We start from the raw sequence: 27,870 nt of genomic DNA, 5'->3' as shown, positions 1-27,870 counted from the left end.
TTAGCTTTAGAAAAAATCATTATTTCTTTATAGCAAATAAAATCCTATTTGTTATTAGCTAAATTTTATCAGAACAAGTAATATTTTGTTTAGTCTGTATAACTTTATAAAATTCTGAGTAACAGCAATACAGTTAGCAAAAAAAAAAGCCAAAGTTCAAAATTAGTTAAAAAGTCAAAAGAAAGTTATCCTACATTTAGTCAATCTAGTTTGTAAGTGGAGGTAGAAAGTAAGATAGGCAAATGAGTGATATTTGCAATATAACCATAGTCTTTTCAGAAACCAGGGCTTAACATAGATAGCATGCATGACTAATTGATTGAAGCTAAGAACTTGATCTTAGCTGAAAAACTGAGAAGTAATTACAAAATTCAAATTAAAAATCTTCACGATATCTTATTGTTTAAATATGGGTTAGAGACTGGACCTATAATTTCACTAATGGGGGAACTTCATGAAGAGAGGTGAACAAACTTATGCACCTTCTCTGAAACATATTAAGAATTTCCTAGGGCATTGAAAAGTTACAATGACTTGCCCAAAGTCATAGAGTCAGTATATGTCAGGTGAGACCTGAACCTTCCTTGATCTTCCTTGTTTTAAGGTCGTCTTACAATCTACTTTACTTTCCTTCAGAAGTAAAATTTTATTCCATCTAATTTTAAGACTCTTTTGTACTTTTTACTTCAAATGAACAGAAACATTTGCTCTTACTTTAGATTTTATTTTAAAGTGATTATTTGTGAATTAAGTTCTAATTAATATTAATTTCACAATGAAGACTTGTTAATATACAGAGATAGTTTAGTGCAATGGAAAGAGTGCTGGAATCAGAGGCAGGAGAGATTGAGTTGGACTTTGTCATTTCATAATGTATCCCTCCATCTTTCTCAGATTCAATTTGGTCATCTATATAATAGCCTAAGGTGTACTATATAACTCAGGGTTGTTATGAGAAACTATTTTTGAAAACTTTAACATGAATTATGTGAGTAATTTGTAAATGTATCATCATTATTCATTACAACTAAGCAAATTGCAAAATTGCAGAATGAACTGCAATTTACACTGCACCTCAACTGAGATTCCCATCCTATCCCCAAGTCCCAAACATTGCAGTAAATTGACAAACTCAGCTTCCCTTCCTATTATTATTAAACTTAATTCTTAGCAATGGAATCTCCTAATCCAAAATATCATCACTGTGGATATATGTGTGGCTTCCTAATATTGAATTATTCACCCTTCAGTTATTGGAGAAACAGTTTACTGCACAATATGCAAATGAAAAAAGAAGAAAATAACAAAAAAAGATAGTCTTAAATACTTTATATACTTTTGTGCTTTGGACTTTTGAAAAGTTGTCAATTAAACCTTTGGATCAATTCCATTATTATCATCATGATTTCTGGATTTCACTAGTGAAATAATAGCTCATTTCAAGGTGAAACAGACTGTTTAGGCTGAGACAAATCAGTGCTGCCTTCATCTTCACCACAAATATTCAGAAAGTATTATCAAATATTCCCTGAAGCAGAATCTTCCCCTCTGGGCCTTAGAACAGTAATCTTTTATAATTCTGGATTCAGAGGAAAGAAAACTGTTCAACTCTCCCCTCCTGTAGTCTCTGTTATAACAAGATTCTCAATGCAGTTCTGTGAGTTTGTGGGGGAACTATACTTGATATTACATCTAAAAAGGATCTCAGTATTTGTTTCTCAAGTATCTAGCATAGCTTATAGGAGATAATTTAATAAAATGTTTGTGAAATAGTTTTTTCTAGTTCTCATTCTTCTTGACATCTCTATAGCATTTAATACTATAGACTATCCTTTTCTCCAAGTTATTCTCTTCTCTCTGTTTTTATGATACTCCTCTTCCATATCTGCCTATTCATATTCAGTCTCATCTGCTGACAAGTTCTTTCCTGAACCCATCTGCCTTTCTATATTCTCTCTTTCAGCAATCTCATCAGCTTCTATGGTTTCAAGTGTCATCACTTTATAGATGACTCCTACATTCAGATACCCATTCCTAGATTCTCTCCTGAGTTCAAAGTTCCACCACCAACCTCTTACTGTACAAAAGAAAGTAGGTGAAGAAAGGAGAGTATATGGAATTTTAAGGGAGTGATTTTTAAAAGGGAAAAATAAGCTGGCAAGTTTGAGAGGAGAAAGATAAATTGGTTTAAAAAATATTATTTGTTGCCATTCTGTTATAAGAAAGGATGAACAGGATGCTCTCTGTAAAAAACTTTTATGAGCAGATGCAATGGGAAATGTACTATATACAAAGTAATAGCAACATTATAGGATGATCAGCTGCGAATGACTTACCTTTTCTCAGCAATAATGTGACCCAAGAAAATTCTGAAGGACTTGTGATAAAGAATATTATTCAACCAAAAGACAGAACTGTTGGTGTCTGAATACATATTTATTTTTTACTTTACTTTTCTTGAGGTTTCTCTTTTCTTTGGGAAGACATTATGTTCACTTTTACAACACACTATTGTAAAGTTTTTCATCACTACACATTTTTAACCTATATAAATAAATTGCTTTCTCAATTGGGGAAGAGGATGGGAGGAAGGGAGAGAATTTGCAACTCACAATTTTAAAAGTGAATATTGAAACTTGTTTTTGCATGTAACCAGGAAAAAATAAAACAAAAAATAAAGACAAAACAAAAACAGAGAGCATTTGATTTGTACATTGCAAAGAAGAAGCTGAGGGAGGGTGGCTTAAAGATTTGTCTTGAAGTGACCTCCATTGCCTTAGTGATTTCTTATGCATTCCAGGAAGGGATACCTCAGGAATTGGCTTACCCAAATTTGAGGCACAGAGACTACATGTCTAGAAGGAATGAAAAAAGGTGATTTTTTTCTTTCTCAGAACAAGTTATAATAGACCTTAACCAACAAAATCCAGAGTAACCTCAAGTAATGGGCCTTTTAGAAACTACTTCAAAGTAGAGTAGTTTTCAACAGTAATACAGATCATGAAAGTGTAAAGCTTTGGGAGCTTCCTCTGGATGTGACTAGGTAACTGCCCTGTGACTAGGTAACTCTTGCCCTGAGCTTCCTTTAACTATGTTTAAATTTAACTCATTTTAAATACATTTTAACTCATTGAAGGCCAAGCTACTACTTTCCTCAGCAGTATTTATATCCTGAGCATAAAATTATCATTCTATATAATCTGAGAATCATATTATTTATATTAATATAAAAAATAATTCTTTTTATTATGACTGATATTCTTTTAAATTGTGCAAGAGCCTTTGTTCTTTTCAATCGATTATCCTCCATTGTGAGATTCAATTTCAAATTCAATTTCAATTTCAATTTCAAATTCAATTCAAATTCAAATTCTATTCAATCTCTCTCTCTCTCTCTCTCTCTCTCTCTCTCTCTCTCTCTCTTTCTTTCTCTCTCTCTCTCTCTCTCTCTCCCCTTTTCTTTCTTCTCACTTCCCTTTCTTTATGGTCCTAATCTGGATCCCCAAAAGAGCACTATAGTTCAATTGATTTAAATAGTTCCCTATGGTATCATCTAGCCATATCTTCTGTGATGTTATGTCATACTAATACAAATCTCTAAAATTGTGGACAGTCGCTCAGGTGTGTCTCCATTTCATTTTATTCCATACTAGAATAATTTCCTCTAACATATTCATTACTTCTATTATGCTTTTTCAAATTATGCATAATGCCATCATAATACTGCTTCAATGAATATTAAATGCTTAAAACAAGTGATTTTTATGCTTCAGGTGACTATTTATGGGGAAATTCCATTTTTAGAGGCTGATAATGGTAGATTAGAGGCAAATAACACTGCTGACATTCACAGACAACATATAGCCTTAGCCTCAGTGGAAATATGTATTGCAGATAGTCCTTAAAATATCAGTTACTTTGCAGAAGTTGTTGGTATCTACACAGAAAATACTAACTTTAGGAGCCTACAAAATCATTCTTTGGCTGACTTTGATGAGATGAGGAAAAAGTAGAGTTTCTTAGATTGAAATGTATAAATTTATTAAATCTCTACCTATAGTTTGTGAGAGAGATGGGAACATTCTGTTCTCTGCTCTGGCAAGGTCCCAGTACTAAAGGAGTTCACTTACTTCCTGAAAACCTTATTCCTTAAATCCAACACAGTGATCATCTCCTATAATTAATTAATTAATTAATTAAAGAAATAAATAGTGGAATTACCCTTCTTTTGCACCATTCCCATATGATATAATTCTAAATAGCCTTTTGCTCGATTCTGCTACTAAAGTTGTGGCTAGCATTATAAATGCTTTAATCTAAAAAAAGTCACTCTGCTAATCTAGTCTGGAGCTGTAAGAATGCATGAAATTGTAAACCAGTGAATGGAGGTATAGAGAGGAATATATGAGAATGTTATAAAAATTCTATTAAAACAACCCTCAACCAACTAATTTCCTCTAATCTCTAGGAATTATTAATTTAAATGTTTTGGAGGGAAGAAGGAGGAGGAGGAGAACTGTCAAATTCAGTATTTAAATCTGATTTGGTCCAATTGGATAGCACTTTAGTATTTGCTAAGTCATTTTGTTAATTTTAGAGAAACAATACAAATATATAATAGGATGTTGGTTACTTGATTGAAATAGCAAAGTGAAAGCTCCTAAATTGGATATTACATGGATAGTCAAACAATAACAACCTGTTTAGTATTGCTATCAAGTTAAATTCTGAAATTTATGTATTCTATCATTTCCTAGGCATACAGCCAAAGGTTAGATGAACAGAACATGAAATAGCCAAACCTGAGTTATGTTTCAAGCTTTGTTTAGTTAATTTTACTTATAAAGCAGAGTATGAGCATGTTATTTCAATTCATCCCTTGCAATAATCAAAATGAATAGTAAGGGAGTCCAAATTGCATTGCTTCTTTTGAAATGCTTCAGTATATGTAGCATAATTCTAAATGATTAGGAAATGCTAAAAAATAAACAGAGAGATACTCTAAAGTAGTCTAGGTGAGCTGAAGAAATGATAATTTCCATAAACTTGATTTCCATGAAAGGGAAGGAAATTTAAGAAACTTATCAGTGAAGCACAAAGATGGACTTTTAAGTAAACTAGATTTCTATGAAGGGGATGAACTGAATGTTTATAATGGGTCAATAATGAGTATATATATTAATATACTCTCCACATAAGTTCATGTGAAATACATCTAACCTTTCAGAGGGTGAAAAGATGAATGAGTCTCCCTACATAAGGAAATAACATTTCTTCTCTTAGAAATATATTTTTAGCAATGATGGACATAAAACAGAAGTTAATAAATGCTTGAATAAAAATGAATAAATAAAAATATTGGAAAACTCATATTTTCTATTTTCTTTTTAGTATTTTCACAATTTTGATATTTTAACTGAATTTATAATTAGTGTAAATGGTATAAAGTAGATTAATGCAAAGTATTATTCCAAAACATAAAGTTTTGCTACCATTCGATAGAATGAGAAAGTTATATGACCAGAGAATAAAAAAGGGTCAAGACATGCAACATACAATGATATTTGAGAAGGTTTACATAGATTTATCAATATATATGCATATGTATGTACCTTTTTCTGTCACAAAAACAGAATCTAAGAGTTATTGAGGTAATATGTTTGTTTCCCATAAGAATTTTAACTCAAGAGTTTAATTTTTAAACTTTGGTTTGACATCATTGGTTCCATTCACCAAACTGCACTAAATAAAGATGTTTATAACTTCCTCTTGCTAAAAATACCTTTCTTTCATTGGGTTTGTTGGTTGTGTCATTAACATCAGACCAGTTTCCCATTTAAGTTATTTCAGAGACAAAGATTAAACAAAAAAAATGACATGTAGTATAAAACTGGAAGTATAATGCACAGTACGGATGTGCTCCAAGTACATGCATTTAAATTTCTTTGTATGGTAATTTATGGTGATCATGCCTTCAGACTGCACTATGAACATACTCACCCCTAACAAGAAGATCTGCCTCATCTGACACACTGTCAGCTGTGGTCTGTACCCTGCAGCCATATCTCCCAGCATGCATCAGAAGGATGTTCCTGATCATTAAATCTGCAGAGGATGCTTGCTGAAAGAGGGATGAAGTGCCAGTTTAAAATGATGCAAACCTGCCTGGTTCAAGGTGGTTTTTAAGGGGTGGGGGATGGGGGACTTTGCATATTTAATCAAAGTACCCATTTTAGTACTTTACAATTTATATAATGACAATTCAAAATTCAAACATGTCCTATTCTAAGGACAGCATGTTAATGATTTTTAAGCAGTTATTAATTGGGGATAAAAGACATAGACATGTTTATGCTGCATTTAAAGATTAAACAGCTAAAGAAAGCCCTTTTAGGAAATATAGTTGACATGTACATTCAAATTTATTACAGCTTTTAAAGTTGAATAAAAAGTGATCAATGAACAATAAAATGCAGCTTTCTCACACATGGATTGTCCCATTTTAAGAAGAACATATTCCTAAGGGGTCAAAACAACTTCTAGGAAGGTAAGAAGACAGAGAAAAGAAATCCCCATTTGGCAGGCTACAGTAACTCATTGGACTGGTCCATGGGAAACAGTTGCAGGGAAGTTCTGAGCTGTGTGGTTTTCTAGTCTCCTACCTACATTCCTTAGCAAAAGATGAATTCCTTTCATAGCAATCAAGACTGGGGTGTTAAGATTAGCACCAATCTTTCTTAATGAGTGTTGTAAGTTACAGCATGCACAGAAAACTCAAAACACCTATTCCTGGCTGGAGGATGATTAGAACATAATCAGAACAAGTGCAGTTATGGTGATAAATACACATCAAAGAGAATACTTTTTGGATTTATCAGTTCATAAGATCTGTGATGATCTCATACTTTAGAATGAATGGTGTAAACAAACCATTCATTATTTAATTTTATCTCTTGCTCTCTCAGAGAAGAAATGATTTCCTTTATTATGATGCATAGATGAAGATCAGCTATTTATAACAACTAGATGAACATTTGTTTCAAGTAAATATATTGTAAAACTCATATCTGAGTTTAAGGCTTCCATGATACAAAGAACAAATTGGCATGATTGCTTCAAAGAGTATTCATATTTCTGCTAATTGATAATATCCCAATACAGAAACAGGTATTTAAGGCATGTCATAATAAATTGAAAGAGGTCAAAATGAGTTATTTGGGATCCATATTAAGCCACATGATGGTTGTTTGCCTCAAGAAGAGTCTGAAGGACAGCTTATTATTATCTATGGAACACTGTAGATGGGATTCTTACAATGGGTAGAGCTTTCACTAGCTAGCTCCTGAGGTTTCTTCTAACTCTACCCTTCTATAATTTTATGATTCCACTGTAAAGGTAGCCTAGCAGAAGTCCTGCTTCTGACATACTTAGCAATGTGGGCATGAGAAAAGTACTTGACCTTCCAGTACCCTTGAGAACTTTCTATGAATAACTAAGTTCCAACTTAGAAGATCTGCATTGGTAGGAGTTTCCATACCATGAATTCCTCATGTAGATGAATCAGACACACACACACACACACACACACACACACACACACACACACAGTGATAAAACATTACATTTTAAAACTTTGCTTGTTCTTGGAGCAATGTTTACTGGAAATTTTGCAACAATTTTAATTTTGATTCTTCCTTTACTCTTAAAGAGATTGAAATCATGAAAATTCGGACGATGTTAGTTGTTAGGAGTGCTTTCTTATGTTGTAGATAATGTGAATACATTGTTTTCTGAGCAGACAGCAGAAGTTGCTTATGGATCTCAAAATATATTATCTTCAGAAATATATGGCTTCTTTGAGGTAATAATTTGTGAACCAAATATAGCTTATTCCTAATCTGGAAATGGTTCATAATGAGATTGCATCCGTATTTTTTCCTCTTCTACAGTGGGATTTTGCTTCCTTATTACCATATTTAGAAGAAGTTATTTCTCAAGGATTTAAAAGAATTCCTCATGTAATCATTGTTAAGATATAACCTAACTTGGAGTCTGTGAACTTTTAAAAACATTTTGATAATTGTATTACAATTTAATTGTTTCTTTTGTAATCTTATGTTCATCTTTATTTTATACATCTAAAACCTTCATTCTGAGAAGGGAGGCCACACACTTTTCTGGACAACCAAAAGGGTCCATGATATAAAAATACTAAGAATTTCTGGTCTAGATATTTTAAGAAATGTATGTATTATGAGAATGCATTAAAATGTCATAACAAATATTTCAATGTTTGCTTTTTGTCCACTATATATCCTCCATTCGTAATAGCCTTGGGAGAAACTGTTACACAGACTATTACTAAGAACATTTTATGATCCTCATCTGGTAGTTTTACATCTTCAAACTGCAGGTTATTTATAGGCCCCACACAATTTTAAATTTAAGGTTACAGGTCCTTAAACTAAAGAAAGATGTCTTTTGATTTCACATTTACCTTAAAGAAAATCACTTTTTACATCTCAAGGTCCTTTTTACTTCAGTTTATGATGATTAAGAGTTTGGACTATATTGATGAAAGAAACAAACAACAAATATTTATAAATATAACTCAAAATTTCAAATCAAAACATTTTAGATCTATATGTTGTGAGATTGTTTCTCCATTCCTTAATTGTTTAAGGTCTAATTAATATCAGATGAGGAAATAAACTATAAAGGACAGGTGTATTTCCTTTCATATCATGGCTATAGTAGATATAGCTTAAATGTATAACTAATTAATTTGATCAACATATTCAGTACCTACTATACTATAACTGGAAGCTATGCTTTTGGATGCCTAATATGTTCAGAGGTATAGAAGGATAGAAAATTGGGGGAGAGTTTCCCTTTTGGGTGACAGCTGACTCAATAACAGTCATGCAAATTTTACATAAATTTTGTGTCTAAGTGATTTAAAGATTCCCTTATGGCTATTGGGTAATGTCTTGTATTTTCAGGTTTCATACTTTTTTTTTGCTTTTTCTTTTACTTTGTTTCATATATATATATATATATATATATATATATATATATATATATATATATATATATATATATATATATCCAATGTTAAAGTTTTAAATTGCACAAAATCCAAATATGTATTATGTAGATAGTTAAAGTACGGAGCCTAAAAGCTATAAATGCATCAAATTGGCTATGTAGTAGGAAGAATAGAGGCAGAAGACTTGTAGATATTAGTGGAAGGCAAAATGCCAAGGGAAGATCACTAAATGAGGATCAGGAGATAAGTCTACATCACTTACTAGCTAGTTGCACCGTCATTGGCAAGTTTTTATTTCCAGAACTTGGAGGAGAGTATTATTTTTATAATATTCCATTCTATCCCTGGAATTCTGTTATTCAATGACTTGTGTGTTTAAAAAAAAAGACATAATATTTGTCTAACTTCTTATTCTTAATTCAATGTCACCAGAAGAGTCATACACTGATACTATTTGAGAATGAATTTGGTGTAAATATTCACAAAAGCAGGAATGAACTGATCAAAAGGTGAGCTGGACAAATGCCATAGGGGCCAGACTGCTTATGCTATGGAAATTTAGGAGTAACATTGGTGTTATCAATTGGGTAGATGTAAATCTTCTCCAATAAGGAAGATCCTTATTTATTTGTTGTCAAAACACCAATAGTTCAAAAATACTTGCTAATATGTTCAATGTTTTCAGTTAGCTAGTGTGTGTGTGTGTGTATTCCCATAAATTGCTTCACACTTGCTAAGTGGCTCCTGTTAATATAATGAAAGCTCTAGGGACAATATAAGAGTCAGATGAAGACACTCTTGGGAAGTGGAAGAGTGCCTTGATATGTCACAAAATTATAGGTTCACATATCCCTTTAGGGCTGTAGGGATCTTCAGAGGAAGAGGAGAAAAAAATCATCTTTTCTAGTCTTCCTATCTTACACATGATAAAACTGAGACCAAGAATAGCCTTATCAGGATTGAAAATACTTCAATAATGTTCCAAATGCATAGAAATTTTTATTTTCAATTATTTATTTATTACATTTTTGAATCAATCTTGTTTCACATAAATGGTCCTGTGATTCAACTTAAAAAAAAACTCCAGATAAATTATATATAAAAATTATGTATTAAAATCTACCTCACATTGAGGCAATAATGCATATTGTTTGGAGGCCTGCTGAGAATATGGAGATCAAGGGTCAGCAAGAGTAAAAAATATAAAACATGATTAAAAAAAGAAAACTGATTTATAAGAAAATAATTTAATGACATATAATTAATCATGTCTTTATAGCCTAAGGCAAATCACTATTTATCTAATTATATGATGAAGTTAGAATGCTCCTCAAAGTCTATTAGCAAATGGGCTTTAAAATCAAATAAACCCTGTATACAAAAAGGGAAATTTCCAAATTTGTTCTTTGGATGAACTTTCCTCCTGGTCTCCTTCAAAAGTTGCACAAAGTTACACACACAGACACACACACACACACACACACACACACACACACACAGACGCACACACAAACATACATCTAATCCACAAAGTATATATTATAGGAAACTTTATAACATCCAAGAAAAAGAAAAAAAGAAACATTCTATTTAAGAATAAAGTTTTGGCTATTGTGTGTTCTTTCCTAATAAAAATGAAAAATTCAAAATCACTGGGCAAAATTTTAATTGGGATAGATCAAATATTTGAGTGTGCATCATGAGAACTCCTAAATTTGAATAATAATACAACTGAAACAACTGGAAAGCCATTCTATAACTTAGTTCTATAACTCATACTATATTCTACCATACATTTTAAATGATTATATGACCATTAATACAAAAAACTATGCCATTAAAAATCAGAAGAGGGAACCTTTCAAAGCTAAGGGTAAGAAATTCCTAAAGAAGAATTAGGAATAATTACAGAAGAAAGCCATTATATGAAACAGAAAATCTTCTACACAAACAAAATCAATGCACATAAAATAGGAAAAGAAGGAGCCAAAGGGGGAAAAAACTTTGTATTAAATTTCTTTGGAAAGTGATATTTAAGGACATATAAGCATTAATATAAAGATATCACTAAAAATATACAAAGAGTTCTCAAAAGAACTGCAAACTATGTAGAACATGAAAGAATGCTCCAAATCACAAATTATAAGAGAAATGCTAATCAGAACAACCCTGTTTTATTTAAAATCTGCACAAATGGAAAAAAAATGATAAAATATGGGAAGTTAATGTTGTGATGACTGTGAAAATATATATGTTCATAAATACTTTATTGCTGGAACTATACATCAGTACAACTATTCTGGAAAAATTTGAAATAATGCAAATTAAGTGACTAAAATATCCATGCCTTTTGACTGAGAGATTCCAGTGCTAGGCTCATAATGTAAGAAAGCTATTGATAAGAATGTCTCCACATACAGGAAATATTTATTCCAATACCTTTTGTGATAACAAAGAATTAGAAACAAAGTTGATATACATTGACTCGTAGAATAGTTGAACATGATACATGACAATAATGTAATGTGATTGTATATTTATAAAATGATGAATGTGATAAATGTGATGAAGCATAGAAAGATCTACATGACCTGATGCATAATGAGGTAAACAAAGCCAAGAAAACAATACATACTATTACTAGAACAATGTAAATGGGAAGTAACTTCTCTTTCACCAAAAGGTAAATACTACCTATTAATAAAGAATAAATGTGGTTTGAAAGCAGTAACATAAAGAGAAATCATAATCTTATATGCTTTCCAGATTCATGAGTGTGATACATGGTATTTTTTATGACTTTTATGAGACATTGATCCAGCTTGCTGATTTTTTCTTTTCTTTTTCTTTTTATGTTTTGTCTTTTAAAATTTATTTATATTATGAGATGAGTTTCTTGGGAGGGGGGAAGTCATGACCTTTTGTTTATTAAAAAACAGAATAGATCAATAAAATACTTTTGAAAATGAACTGGAATAGATACTTCCAAATATTCCAAGAACCAATCCTGTACTCACTGATGGCTTTTTGCCTAGTACACCATATTGGTAAACAGCAGAAAGCTTTCATTTTCACCCCCCATTATTAAATGATTATTTCATTTTTCTGTCTACTCCTTTCATTCTCTCTTGATCTGATAATTTCTCTAAATCTCTATAAATATCTTTTATTTTTACTTTTTTTGGTCAAAAATCATATAATATACTGTTCTCTTAGGACATTGTAGTGAGAATTGAACTTTTTTATATAAGGAGGAAATTCCATTAGTTTTCAGAAAAATATCTATAGAAGTCAGCAAAGAAAGGCAAATAAGGTCTTCTCTAGATTGTCCTTTATTTGACTCTTCCACTTAATAGCTTGCAATCCTCTATGAACAGGCTGCATCTCCATTACTGCCCATCACTGACATAAAACCAATGCCCATATTTTTTTTAAAGTACCAAGCATGTTTTGGGATCCAAGAATATTTAAGGAAGTGGAATAGGCTCATTAATGAATTCCTTTGTTTTGGCATTATATATGCATCACATATACAAACAATTCTAAATAGGAGAGTTTAAATGGAAAATGATTTGATCTTGGAGATGTAACCTAAATTACACTCTTGGTAGATTTACGGATCTTTCAAGAGGAGTAATGAGAAGAATTCATGAGGGAGCCCATTATATTTAATCTCAGCCCACAGCTTGCAGTTCCTGATGGAAAACCTGCATGATTTAGTGAACTTTTAATGACATGGTTACTTCTAACAGATGTTTACTTTCTTACATTTATACTTTTTTTTCACTTTCCCTCTCTTAGCTGCTATATGTTCATACATAATCCTTTTCCTTTCTACTTTGCCTTAGTGGGAGTCTTTAGTTTTGGTAGTCTTTAGCATCAAAGGTGCTTTACAAAAGACTGTGTTGACTGTCCACAGTGAGCTTCTCTTGCAACACCAGCAAGTCTGAAACACTATAATTCACACAATAGGATGCCTATAGGATCCTCTTTAGCTACAGTATCTGTGATAGAAAGTCACTGGTTTTTGTGACTTTCAATTTTTGCCTCTGATAGTACACTGAGTTGCCTGTCCTCTTTTTTAAAAGAAAAGATATACTTAGGTGGAAAAAACTTCTGTGTAATCTCCCTTTTGAATCATACTTGTTCAATTTCTTCTGCTCTTTCTCATTTTCCTTTATTTTCTCTTTCTTTTACAATTTCTAGTTTTCATGTCTAGATTCTTTTCAAATTTATTTACAAATTGATCTGCAATATCCTATTATCATCACTTTGTAGATATAAGTTTGCAAATCCAGGTTGTGAAACAATTATTATTATTATTATTGTTATTATTATTGTTATTATTATTATTATTATTACATTTCAAGTGTGAATTAATTTAACAACAAACATCAGGAGCACATTCACTGGGTCCTGTTGAGATTCATCTACAAACAAATAAGGTAACACCTCAGAGCTGGCATAGGATAGTATGGAAGCTAGAGTTCTCAAGTCAAAAAACATCTGAATGATTTCCCACAGGACAGCTCACCCACATAAGAAAAACTTTTGTTGGTGTTTATCAAAAGTCATCATCAAATCATTTTTTATTCAATGTTCAGATGAACTTCAGGAAGAAAATGTTGCTTTAAATTGTGTCTCTAAGCTCTTCTCTTCAAACTTCTTCCTGTTATTTTGAATGTTTACATGTTATCATTTATCACTGATGCTCTCTGCTCCTCAAAATATCACTTTATAACAAGGTCATGTGTATCCCAATGTCCTTTTTTGTGAACAAACAACAATCAATGCTTAATAAAAGCAGTTATTTAACTTTTTACTTTTTTTCCCATACCTCTAATATTAAAACACACACACACCCAACAGAGCATGCCAAATTTTCACTTCTCACCAAAAAACAGAGGTTAGAAAGGAAGACCTGCTGTTAGTTCACATCAAGAAGAAACTGTTCAACTCCCTCCCATATGAGAGAAATAGCACAAGCAAGTTTTTGATTTGCTCTTATATGGAGCTTTACTGGGGAAGGAGATTGGAGGTAGGAATGGGGTTCTTATGCCATGTGGCTAAAGGGGAACAATTGAGGCAATTAAAATAATTCCCATCTGATATCAGTTCTGTCATGGCCAAACCTATGCTCATTTTGTAAAATGGTGACCTTTATTCCCTTCCTGTCTTTCCTTTCCTTATCTTTCTATAAACCTTTTATCCCTTTATTTTATATGATATGCACCCTATACTTGCTCTCATGAGAAGTTTTTTCAAAGTCTAGCCATTGACTAGGTTCCCAAAGTATTAAAAGGGTAGAAATGGGAGACTAACAATAACCTGGATAAGAAGAGGGGTGGAAAAGTTGGGCCAGAGGGAGCTAGTTAATGAGTGGAAGGTCCATTTACCCCATTTCTCTGAGCTTTGAACAGTTCCTGGCTTATAGAAAGAACTTTATAAATGCTTATTGAGAGACTGACTTGTTAACTAATGGGCATATGAATACTATGAAAGAATGCAAATGCATTTCATATTAAACTCAATGAAGCACATTGAAATTTGGGGTAGAAAGAGACTTCATAAATTGTTCTTAAACTTGACCATTTGGGGAAGTCAGCACTTCCCCTCACTTTCCCTTTTCCAAAATTGATTCAATTTATTTTAATTGTTTCTTAACTTCTACATAAATTCAAGATATTTCTCCCAGGGTGACCTTATTATTGTGGCTAAATTACTTTCACTATTTAAAAGTCCCACTGAATTTTCCATTTAAATTGTTGTTCCAGATAAGTAGCTGAATGTAAAAGATTTTTCAATCCCAAAACTGAACCCCCCCAAAAAAGGAAACAAGTTGAAAATGTGAAGGTTGTTTGGAGAAATTTCATTGATTTAAACATGACATTATACATAAATTTCAAAGAACAGCAACTATTTTAGAAAGGAAAAGGTATGAGAGAAAAAGAATTATCCCTTTATATTGGGAAAAAATGCTATTATTGCAATATATTTCTTTAACCCAACAATCAAGAAAGGACATTAAGTAGGATAATGAAAAGAAACAAAATTATATAGCACTGAAAAAGTACCCCAAATGGTTATAACATCTCTAAATTTCCACAGCATTTGAAGAAATGGGGGTGACAAATAGAGCAACTCAAATAGCCAACAAGTTTTGCTTTCATTAATTGCAAACAGATACTTGAATCAATTAGTCGAGTGAATGAATGAATGAATGAATGAATGAATGAATGAATCTTACTCCAGGAATGTTTAAACTACTGGATGCAAAAGAAATAATATTGAAATTTTTCACTAGATAGAAAGGAAAAGGCTTAATGAGTTCCCACTGGATACTTCACCCTAGTAAGTCATACTTTTGGTGGTGTTGATTGCCAACGATGCCCTCTAGTCTATGTTGGATTTTCCTAGAAAAGCATCATCAAAGCATTTTTTTAATCCACTGTTCAGTTGAACCTTAATGGGAGAAAGTTGCCTTAAACTGTGTTTCCATGTCCCCCAGTCCTCCCTACCACCCTGACTATTTTGAAGTTTACATGCTAAGTTCTGGGGATACAAAGAAAGGTAACAAGAATCACCTCTTTGAAGGATCTTGCATTCTAATAGGGATTACATGTAAATACAAGGTGCTAGTTATATATGAGCTATATATAGAGTAGATGGAAAGCAATGTCCTAGGAGGAGGCACTATTAGCTGGGGGCACTGGAAATAGCCTCATAAGGGGAAAATTGAATTTTGAAGGAAGTCAGTTAATAAAGGAAAGGAGTTCAATACTAAATAACTTCAAACATTTAAAAGAATAAAACATGATCAAAACTATTTCCTTTTTTATCCTTCTTATTTATCTCCATGTCTCCTTTTAAATAGTTTTCTTTTTGAATAGCATAGAATGGAAGGGACTAGTTTCTCAGCAATACAGCTCTTATAAAACAAATATGTCTTGTGATGTTTCTAACATTAGGGCTTGGCTGCTTACCAAACGAAGTTAGTTCCTAAGAATCACTGTCTCAGGGTCCTAATATTTTGTTAGAAACCAAGTGATGAAACAGAAAAAGTTTCACTAGATCATGGATCTTATTATCCATCTATCTATCTATCTATCTATCTATCTATTTGTTTATTTACTTTGCAAGGCAACTGGGGTTAAATGGCTTGCTCAAGGCCACAAAACTGGGTATTTTTTAAGTGTCTGAGGCCAGATTTGATCTCCGGTACTCCTGACTCCAGGACTAGCACTCTATCCACTGTGCTACTTAGGCACCCCTTCCACTGCACCTTAAATCATGGATTCTAAACCTTTTTGTGTGTCTCATCAATACCTCTGGCAGTCTGGTGAAATCTTTGCATTCCTTCGCATAAGAATATTATTAAATGTATAACCTTAATTTAATAGGATTACAAAAGAAATTAATTATATTTAAATGCTTTTATCAACAATATTTAAACCCACAAGCTCGGAAGTCACAGATTAAGAATTCCATATAAATAATGTGTGTATATAAATGTATATATGCATATACATAAATACTGTATAAACATATATACATATATAGTACCTATACATACATATATATGTACATATATACTTTGAGAGGGAGAGAGAATATTAATGATGACTTTAGAGCAAACAAATGACACCTCACTACTTTTCCAGCTTGCATTTTGGACCCTTCACTGCCAATATCTTATAAAGCATAGATTTAAAAAAATACAACTTGGAATTTTTTAAAGTTAATTATTTGTTACTTAGAGTAAATATGTTTAAATTCTCTATACATACCTCAGATTCTAGAGTTGCCTATTAAAATGTGACCAGGGTGTGGGGTAAGAGTTTAAACTTAAATGTGATAATATTGGTCTATAACCTAGACATCAGAGAGGCTGCATTTATTGATTTTAATCAATCCTCTCTGTTCTCTTATGATTTTTCTAGTCTAGACTAGTTGAGGCTACAGAGGGTTGGTAAACTTGGGGCTAAGTGACTTCTTAAGGTTTCTGTCAATCTTACAAAGTTTTTAAACTACTATATCTATATCAAAAGTGCATTTTTATTAGCTTGTTCCCTTCAGTATTATGAAGAAATTTCTGAGATTTTGACTTTTGAGGCTGAAGTTTTCTTTATGTTTGGTACAAATGTGAATGACACTGGTAAGCTTTAACAGTTGCTACCATTAGAACATTTGGCTATTTCTTTACTTTGCACAAGATTAGGTCTTTTTATGCCTCTTCACTTCAATGAGGAAAAAAAACCTTTTGTTTTGTTTTATATTTTCAATAAAAGCTAACAAATACAAAAGCCCATAATGTGTCCACTCAATTTTTTTCTCTGATTTTAAGAAATACTCCAACAAAAACCATTCATAGGAAAATTAACAGTCATCATTCTCTCCATCTTATCTAATATAAACTGTCATGTTCCATATGAGTAGGCAAATGACTATTTCCAAGTCTGTATATTTCTTAATTTGCCTTCAGTTGGCTTTTTCTAGATTTCTTTAAAGCTTTGGAAATTCTGTTATTGAATTTTATCCTATTATCTTCTGATTCTTTTACTTCTTAAGGTTTATAGGACCCATGTTTGTATCAGAATAAGGACAAGAAGTGATTTTAACCTATATCAAGACACAACATTTTCATGATATCATTCTTGACTACTCCTAAGCCATAGTGCTGATTCCCTGTTTTTTTGTTTTCTCAGTATCATCTTTGTTGTATTATTTGGAATATATCAAACAAAGATAAATTTAATAAACAATCACCATCTTTTATTTTTCTGACAGGTTTGGGGAAACAGAAAGGGAAAAAATCTAATAATGACTAATATTTTATTTCATTGCTTTCAAAACACTTTACAAACATTTTCTCATTTGATCCTCTGATCCTGTGAGAATGAATTAAGTAGAATCATCCCAAATTTAGAGAAGAAAGAACTGAGACTTAGAGAAGTTTTGAGATTTGCCTGAGATCACACAAGTATTAAGCAAAGAACCAAGACCTGAACACGTATTTCAGAATGTAAATTAAGTTTCCTTTATATCATACCACAGAAAGAGCACAAAGTAACAAGAGTAACAAAGTGACTATTAACTAAATGAAATTTTGGACTAATTGTCATTCTTCAGTAAATCCGTAAAGACAAATGGCATGAAACATGTCATAAATTTATTTAATTATGAAGGAAGATAAATGGGATGTTTCTGGTGAGATACATGGGGAGAAGAAAAGGACAGATGAGATCAGGCAAGAATAGGAGGTAATTGGAGCTTTGCTGCTACAGGAATGAGGAGGATGGAAAATGGAGCCATGTTAATGAATAATTTTTGCTAACTAGAAATTAAATTCAATTTTTTTCTAATCTCTTGAAAGAATACAAATTCTATCAATAGATACTATTGATTTCCTGTACTACAACACAAAACCTAAATCATTCTGCCCTAGCTTGTATGAGTCTTCCTATCACATTTCACATCCTGGACAATATAGGTTTTTAGTAATAGTAACTTTATTCAGGGAAAGGACTAGCCTTTCTTTTGTCTTCTTTGATATGGGGTGCACAAAGCATGTCTGAGATAAGAATCTAATGGGAGGTGTGGCTAGGTTTCCCAGTGGCTAGAGCACTGGCCCTGGAGTCAGGAGTACCTGAGTTCAAATCTGACCTCAGACACTTAATAATTACCTAGCTGTGTGGCCTTGGGCAAGCCACTTAACCCCATTGCCTTGCAAAAACTAAAAAAACAAATAAACAAACAAACAAAAAGAAGCTAAAAGAATCATCACTACAAGATAACTAAAGTCTGTTCTCCTAAATATTAGGAAGCTGACTGAATGAACCAGGGAGCCTAGTGAAATTTTACAACTTCTGTAAAATTACTCAACATTTATTTAATTTTCAGGAAATATTCTGCTGAAGCTGATGGAAAGGAGCATCCTAAACATAAAGAGAAGAAGGTTGCAAATCATGCCTATAAATTATGCCCTATTTTCATTACCTAACACAAAACTGTCTATCAAATTATGAAACATTGCTATTGAATATGATTAATATTATTGGTACTCATATATTTAAAGTATTTGGTCACAATCAGTGAACATTCCTTTCTTTCCTCAGAGAATAGATTATATGAAATTTGTGCTGAGATGGTAGGAAAAGAGAAACAGAAATGGTGACTTCCTGCTTTTGTTGCTAAAGAGTTGTTAAAACGCTCATCTAAATAAATCTGGATTCATGATTATGAGTTATTATAGTCTCTTTAGTGTTAAGTGTATATTCAATCTGCATAAACTAAAAAAAACTGGGCATGTTTTCAGAAATGTAACAAATCATTATTATAATTGCGGAGAAGAGAAGCACCAAATCCCTATTAAATGTATTTATTACATTAGATAAAAAAATCCATCCAATAACACATTGAAGACATAAAATGCTAGGTAGGTATAAGGGGAAAAAAGATTTCAGGGCTTATTATGAATTGATAGGTATCTGGAATTTAATTTCCAAAGGAAAACTTGATCCAGAGTTCTTGGGGAGGGTACTAAGAAAAAATGGAAGGAATTTTGCAGTCTCAGAGATGTCATTAGGCAAGGTCTCTTTATTGTCAGAGTAGGTAAATATGTGATAAATTTAGACTACCTACAGAGGCAGAGTAAATAGTTCATTCTTCACAAGGCATAAAATAATGCATACAAGGAATTCTCTTTCTCTTCCACCCCATCCCACACCCTGATCTCTAAGGTCAGATATTCCAAACATGCTCAATGATTTACTATTAAAATGATACAATTTGTGATAATAGATTTAAAAGAAGAAAAATTCAGCTGTGTTAAAATGAGGTTATATGATCTGAACACTCATTCGTAATACATATAATAGATGTTTGAAAAATGCTTTGTTGATAAAAAAAAATCCAAAGATGTATTTTAAACATGTCCTATGGGGCAAGACATTTGATTTCCAATAACTTTTTCATACGTCAGTCAAAGTGATAAATTGTAGGGCTTCTTTAATACACCCCATTCTAGTAAGCCAGTTGGTTTCCTATGTCAAAGAGATAGCAACTTGACCTGGATTAGTTAAGTATACAACAGGGAACTTCTGAGAGAAACCTAGGGTATTAGATAAAAAATCAAATATGTCAAGAGCAGTATAATCATAGGGGTAGCTGAGAGGCACAGTGGATAGAACTGGCCCTGGACTCAGGAGGACTTGAGGTCAAATTCAACCTCAGACACTTGATACTTACTAACTGTGTGACCCTTGGCAAGTCATTTAACCCTATTGTTTCACCAAAAAAAGAGTAGAAATCATAGACCAAAGAAATACAATTGTGTGCTATTCTTCCCTTGATGAAAGGGACTGCTTTTTCTCTTTGTTGAGGAGAAAAAAGGGATTCTTCCTAGTGGTTTTTATATAAAACAAGTATCTAGACAACTAGAAATGAAAATTGAGAGAAGTGACAGAAGGAAAGGGGGGGAAAGGGAGCTAGCAGAGAGGAAAGTGGAGAAAATAGGAGACTTGAGATCAGTAGTCAGAAAGGGATGATTACTTTGAGCAGAGGAGTGAGAAATGAAAGCAGAGAAGGGATCCAGAAGTGAAAAGAAGGATGACAGAAGAGTTTTATGATTTGATGACTCCAAAATGTCATAGGCACCTCAAAAATCCTTGAAGGCAAAGACAATGAACACACACACACACACACACACACACACACACACACACACACACACACACAGTGTTCACAGAGTATGTGTATTGAATAAGATGTGTCACCTAAATTCTAATGGAATTTGAAGGTTTAGGCACAGTCTATCAGTTAATAAATATTTGCTAAACACTTATTGCCAGGAATTATGAGGAAAAATACCATCCTTGAACACAAAGGATGGAGTACATTCTAACATGCAAATATATATGAGTACATATTAAGATATATACACAGTACATGGATATAGGTTTCTATATATACACACATGCATATGCACATATATTTATAAATATTTGTATATGCATATGTGTGTACACACATGCATACATGAGACATACAACAAAATATTATATTTATAAAACTTTGGAGAGAATCTCCTGGTATACAGTGTGGTGTGTGTGGGGGAGACTGGGAAAGGTCTCGAAGAAGATAGGATATGAGCTGAGTCTTAAAGGAATTCAGAGAAGCTAAAAGGAAAACATGAGGAACAAGAATATTCCAGTCATGTGAAATAGCCAGTGTTATGGAAAAGAGTATAGATATTGTGAGCCCTGTGCTAGGAATATCAAGGAAGTCAATGGAGTTGGATTCTTTGAATATGAAAGGGAATATAGTATAAAAAGACTAGAAAGATTGGGGCCAGATTGTCAATGGGTTTATATGCTAGGCAGGATTTTCTTGGCAAGGATAATGGAGAGGTTTGCCATTACCTTCTCTAGTCATATTACAAGTAAGAAACTGAGACAAACAGGGTTAAAGTATGAAGCAGCTATCCATTTTTCTCCTTGAATATAAATATAATTTTCTTAAAATTTGGCCCTTTTACCCATCATTTGATGTGACTAGAAATCCATGTTGCAGAATCATTTTTGCAATATTTGTTCAGGCCCTGATTAGATCCTCTCTAAACTGGTATTCTTATCTTCTAACTATTTCTCTATTTCATTTCTTCCCTCTCTAATCTATCCTTAATACTGCTTCCAGATAAAATATCAAAAGTATAGCTCTAACTATATCATTGCTCTGTTGAAAAACATTTAACGACCCTCCACAGTTGATCAAATATAGTCTAAACTTTGGGATGTAATCATCAACTATTCCTGAAATATATTCTCCATCCATTGTAACATCAAAATTCTATCTAAACTTCAAAGTCCAGGTCAAAAATCATTTTTAACATGAAGAACTTGATCCTTTTTAAGTAAAAGTATTCCCGGTTTTCTTGAATCTTAAATTTCTCATAGTACTTTGTATGTCATTTCTTCATTTAACTATAATAGAGAACAGAATTAATATTTACATGTATGCCATTTTCCCTTTCTAGGTTATTTTCTATTCAATTTGTGACCTCTTCTGTATTGCACACCTCTCACCTGTGTGCAATACACTAACTTGAATGAAGTAAACCTTTAATTAATATTTGATAAACTTAGTTGTTCTGCCATGTGTAAAACAAAATTATAGGATATGCAGTACTTTGCTGTTTTTGGTCTAGTTTGCCAAGGTTCTGAGGTGGACATTTCCACCAATGACTGGTAGACTTGCCTTCTTTGTGGCTCTCCTTAAATAGATGCCCTCAGAACCCATCATAATGAGTAGAGCTTAGTTTCCCTGTTCACCATTTACTCTCTTCATTGATTTCTCCACCCACAATACCAACAGGAGGGAGTTAATTCTTTAATTTGAATAAGATAGGTGTGGCCCTTAGGTGCTTCTGAGGCACTGAAGGACTATTTTCTTCTTATACTGCAAAGTTCTAATTTTTTTCACTCTTCTTTTGTTAAGTTCTCTTTTTTAATGTCATTTATCATGGCTGTCATAAAGACTGCTAAACACCTCTATCACTGCTTCTAATTTCTGTCAACCCCTCTGTCAGCCACTACCCCTGTTAACTGCTTGCTTTATTCCTCATTTCTCTTTTTTCCCTCTTTTGATTCTTTTTTCTTTTTTACTTTGTCGACTTTTGGAACAATAGGATTTACTTTTATAGTTTTATAGTCAGTGGAAACATTCTTTTCTTCCTGATATTGGATCCAATCCTTTTTTCACCTCTTAGTGCTTGAGGTTTTTCAGAAAACTGATCTTCAAATAAGAGAGTTATTATTATATTATTTTTATTTATGTTATGATTTATATTTATATATACACATATATGCATATATATGTGTATGTGTATATTCATAAATACCATTTTGTTACATTCATGACTGTTATGGACTGTTCCCATAGCCCACGACTTAGAAAATTACTATCTGGAGGTAAATTCCATTCAATCTTTACATTTAAATATTGTGAATCTCTCTCTTACTAGCTTCTAAAATTGTACCGGATATCTAAACTGAAGCATAGCTAACTGGATACCACTATACTCATCAATAGAATGATTTTGAATTAAAAGGCTTTTTGAGTCCTTTTGAGCCCTCAAGGAAGGACTTTTAATAGAATAGTCAAATTTTAGCTGTCACTTGGCTAACCTCATTCACAGTCTGAATGTGACAATCAACATAAACTAACACGTTTATTTTCATCTTCAAATATTTATTAAAAGCTTTGTTGTTTTAAAAATATTTTTGACTTTAGTGAACTCTGTTGGCACAAGGGAGGAATCCATGTCTTTTGCTCTGCTGCCTTTTGTTATTCCTTAAACTAGAAACTATAGTGAATCCAATGATTCAGAGAAATGCATAGAAATTCTATTCCCTGGAAAACTGTGTGAGGAATAGCACAACTCTGAAATGCTGCAGTCTAGAAGAGAATATGAATGTGAGTTTTTCTCTTGCTAAAGATATACAATTACTGTCTTAAATGATAAATTCCTTTAAAACTAGACTTTGATTAGTTTCACAAATATTTTGACATGGGTACTTTCTGAACACCCTATGGCCTAAATTCTAGCTCTGCTTGACTTGTCCTAAATATTTTTTTATTAAATTCTTTGTTGAAAAATATACTTAATGCCTGATTCAGATACAAATTCAAGCTTATTATAGAAACATTAATTTTCCAAAGGTACATTTTCAGAGGTTTTATTTTATATCAAGCATTATATACACAAACACTGACATATATCTACACATAATTTGCTTAAATATTTTATAGTGAGTAGGAATATATATACATATATACATATATAACACATAACAGAATAATTTGCATATATCTTTGCTAGATATATATATATATATACATTTATATATATAAAATGAAATATTGCTGTGTACAGGAGAACTGAAATAATAGATATCAGGCATTTTGTATTTGTTATATTTCAGAAGCAAATATTGGAATATTTGGGGATTCCATTTCAGAGATTTCAAATTAGCACATTGTTTACTTTGTAATATGTATCCTTTTGACCTTTGGCAATAAATATCAAGAGGTATTACATAATATTAACTGGACAGAGCACCAGATCTGGAGTCAGGAAGACTGATCTTCCTGAGTTCAAATCTGGCCTCAGACACAATAGCTGGATCACACTGGAAGAGTTACTCAACCCTGTTTGTCTCAGTTTCCTCATCTATAAAATGAGCTGGAGGAAGATATAGAAAAGCTTTCCAGTATCTTTACCAAGAAAGCCCCAAATGGAATCACAAAGATTTGAATACAATTGAAACAACTGAACAGAATATCCAAAGAGCAAGGGAAGTGACAGAAATTTCACAAAATCTTCTTTTCTCAAATAAAATATGCCCAAATACAATAGAACTATGACTATAGTCACAGTATGAAATTAACTTTACAGTTTTGATTGAAAGTACTACAAAAGGATCAATCCAATGAGAACAATCTTTTAATCAAATCCAAACAACTGAGCCAGTCTGAATGGATAGAAGCATCCTATGTTGATTTTTAGATTTATGCATTTAATCATTTTTAAGGTATTCACATGAGTGCTTTGTCTACCTGACAATATATTATATGACAATCTTTGGTTTCTTCTAGAAAGTCTAGAATATAATCACATAGAAGGTAAAGCTTATTTGTCACAGACAACATAGTTTTATATCAAAGAAAAGTTTGCACCAAAGAATGTAACTTCCATCTCTAAATAGCCAAGAATATTACTTTTAACCTTCTTTCCTACAGATTCCAGGGTATATAAAAGATATTTCTTCCTGTTTATAACTTTTTCTAATTTTGCATGATAAAATTAAAATATAACTATAAAAACTCATAGGGATCACAGAGTTATTTCAGTAGCCATTTTGATTTGAGGGTAAAGTAAATAACTGCATAACAATGGGATCAGAGAACCAGAGAATTTCAGAAAGGATTTTTGGCTTTATCTAATTTAATCCACAATGGATTATCAAATCAGTCCACTGCTTGATCTTCTTTCCTCAAGTCTCTTCCCTCTCTTCAGTCCATCCTCTATCCAACAATCAAATTGACCTTCTTAAAGTATGTCTGATTGTTAGCTATTCAATAAACTCTAGTAGCTTCCTATTTCCATTAGGATTACACATAAAACCTTCACTTTGGCACTCAAAGCACTCAACTCTTTCCTACATTTTCTGTCTTATTATATCTTACTACCCCTGCTCTGCCTTGGTATCTTGATATAATCCAAAGAAAGTAGTCTCCTTGCTGTCCCTTGTGTAAGACATTCTATCTCTCAACTGTGCATTTTACTAGTTGTCCTCTATTCCTAGACTTCTCTCTTTTCTTATCTGTCTCCTGAACTTCCTGTAATATTTTGTTTCAGCTAAAATCTCACCTTCTATAAGGATCTCACCTTCTTTAATGCTGGTAGCTTTCCTTTGTTGACTTTTCTACAACTTATCTTGTGTATATTTGTTTGTATATAATTATTTTGAAGTTGTCACCATATTAGACTGAGTTCTTTGAGAGCAAGAACTGTTTTGGGTCTTTCTTGGTGAGCCCCAGCACTTTGCATAATGACTGGAACTTAATAGGTACTGATTAACTGACATTTGTTTGTGATTGAGACAGGAGTCCCTTCTTGAAAATCTAATCCCGACAGACATTCCTTCTTGATGACCTTCAGGTCATCTTTAGCTTTCTCTTCAAAAAATAAAATGTCTGGTTTGAAGTTTTTAATATTCTACAGAAATTCTTATTTAGTTGGACATAGCTGATCTCTTTTTAACTCTTAGATTGCATAATCCTGATTTTGGGGAGAAAATTTTTTAAAAAGTCTCAGAAAATAATGACACCTAATTTCCCAAGCAACCAATAGAAATGTTCCCTTTGAAACATTTAAATCTTCTGACTCTCCCTGAAGCTATTTTGAATCCAGTACAGAGAAATTTATCAAAAGGGTTCAAAGAATGGTTATTTAACATCACAGGTTCAAAATTGAGAATATACTCCAACAATAACTGCAGAATCAATGGCCTCCTACAGTCATCAATAATTAAAAGAAAGTAAATGTTAATGTTTTCATGGAAAGAAGAAACGTCTATACCATCATAAGCTTAATAAATACTTCAAAATCTAATTATATATATATTGATACAGATAGATAGATAGATAGATAGATAGATAGATAGATAGATAGATAGATAGATAGATGATAGATAGATAGATAGATATATTCATGGTATAAACTATAACAGTTAGCAGCTAGGTGTTGCAATGGATAGAGCACTAAGCTTAGAATTCACCCTCAGTTACTTATTAGCTGTGTGACCCTAGATAGTCACTTAACTATATCTTTTTTAGTTTTTCATCTATAAAAAAGAGCTGGAGTAGGAAATGGCAAATCATTCCCATATCTTTGTCAAGAAAAACTACAAAATGAATCATAGAAGATCAAAGACAACTGAAATGACTGAACAGCAACTACAATAATAACAAAAAAGATCAGGTAGTATCTCTTAGAGTTTCCCCTTATATAATAATCCCTGTAGTATTTAGCAGGACCATTTTCTTTCATTGTTAATGTCAGCTACTATAATAAAGCATTTTTAGTTTTATGGTATTTGCATGAATGAGTATAAGGAGAAATAGTATAATTTAAAGGTTATTTTTCAATTCTCTTAGTCAAATCACCATCTAACATTATACTAGTTTTGGATGAATAACCTTTATTAATGAACTCAAGTTGAATTCAACTGAAAATTAATTTCAAGAATGTCTTGCTGCTAAAGACATCTAGTTAAAAACTCATATATTTCTTTCCTCCTGCCTCGTGCCCTAACCTCAGCTTACCTCAACCCTCTCCACAAGTTTATTTCGATTCCCAAAATGATATCCAGAAGTTTCATCATGAGCAAAACAATGTATCTACTTAAAATTACTTGATGTATGTATTGGGGGGTGGTGGTGGTGATGGAATGTAGGGAATGTAGATGGGATTAGTTTGGAAGAGGAAAATGATCCTGAATTTTACTACCTGTGTTTGTAATTACTTCAAGTTCTAAAAATTATCTCCAGATTAAGGAAGAAATCCATGAAAACTAGCAGAATGCTGTTCATAAAACCCTTCATTGACCCTTAATATTAGGACATGCATTTGTGTGAGTTACTATTGCATATAACCTCCAGATCACCCTAAGAAGAAAATAAGTTGATATAAAACACATATATTTATGCAAAATAATAAGCAAGATGTAAAGGTTTGTTTTGGAAAAATCTGGAAATGTTACCTTTGCTGGGAATGTTTAACTCACCATCATAAAAACTCTGAGTAATGGCAGTCATTTATGCAACCCTCATGAGCAATTTCCACATAGCTCATTAAAACAATATTCCGCCTAAAGCAGCAATATGTTAAGTGATGTTTGTTTTAAATGGACTACTCTGGTTTAGTTACTGGATTTCTATGGAGATGAATGCATTCGTTCTAGGTTAGTACTCTGAACTCATAGATTAGACATTGATTAAGAACTCTACAAATCCTAAAGTCTCCTCAGCAGAGATAAGTTTCATACTTTTTGAATTCAATAAATTGGCCTTTCTTCTTCTTTTCTTGGAGGGAAATTTGAGGATTAGCAAGGCAAATGAATGCCATTAGAGAAGCTTCTAAAATTTTCCTTTGGGAAAATAAAGAAATGAGACATCAGTGTGAAACAACCTGTTCAGTTATTAATATGAAATTAATAAGATTCACAGAGATTTTGGAATATGATCAAGAACAGCATCTG

General features: G+C 32.4%; 1 protein-coding gene across 1 annotated transcript in view; it reads right to left on the bottom strand.

Moving 5' to 3' along the window:
* The window catches only part of CNTN5 (contactin 5), a 566,822-nt gene that overhangs the window by 128,808 nt on the left and 410,144 nt on the right, over positions 1–27,870 (bottom strand). Inside the window, exon 11 of the mRNA XM_074214040.1 lies at positions 6,001–6,121. Coding sequence (XP_074070141.1) covers positions 6,001–6,121 — 121 coding nt within the window. The remainder of the gene's footprint in view (positions 1–6,000; positions 6,122–27,870) is intronic.

Source organism: Macrotis lagotis, chromosome 1, assembly GCF_037893015.1.
Source record: "Macrotis lagotis isolate mMagLag1 chromosome 1, bilby.v1.9.chrom.fasta, whole genome shotgun sequence".
In the NCBI taxonomy this organism is placed as follows: Eukaryota; Metazoa; Chordata; class Mammalia; order Peramelemorphia; family Peramelidae; genus Macrotis; species Macrotis lagotis.
This window is presented reverse-complemented; position numbering and strand designations above follow the sequence as displayed.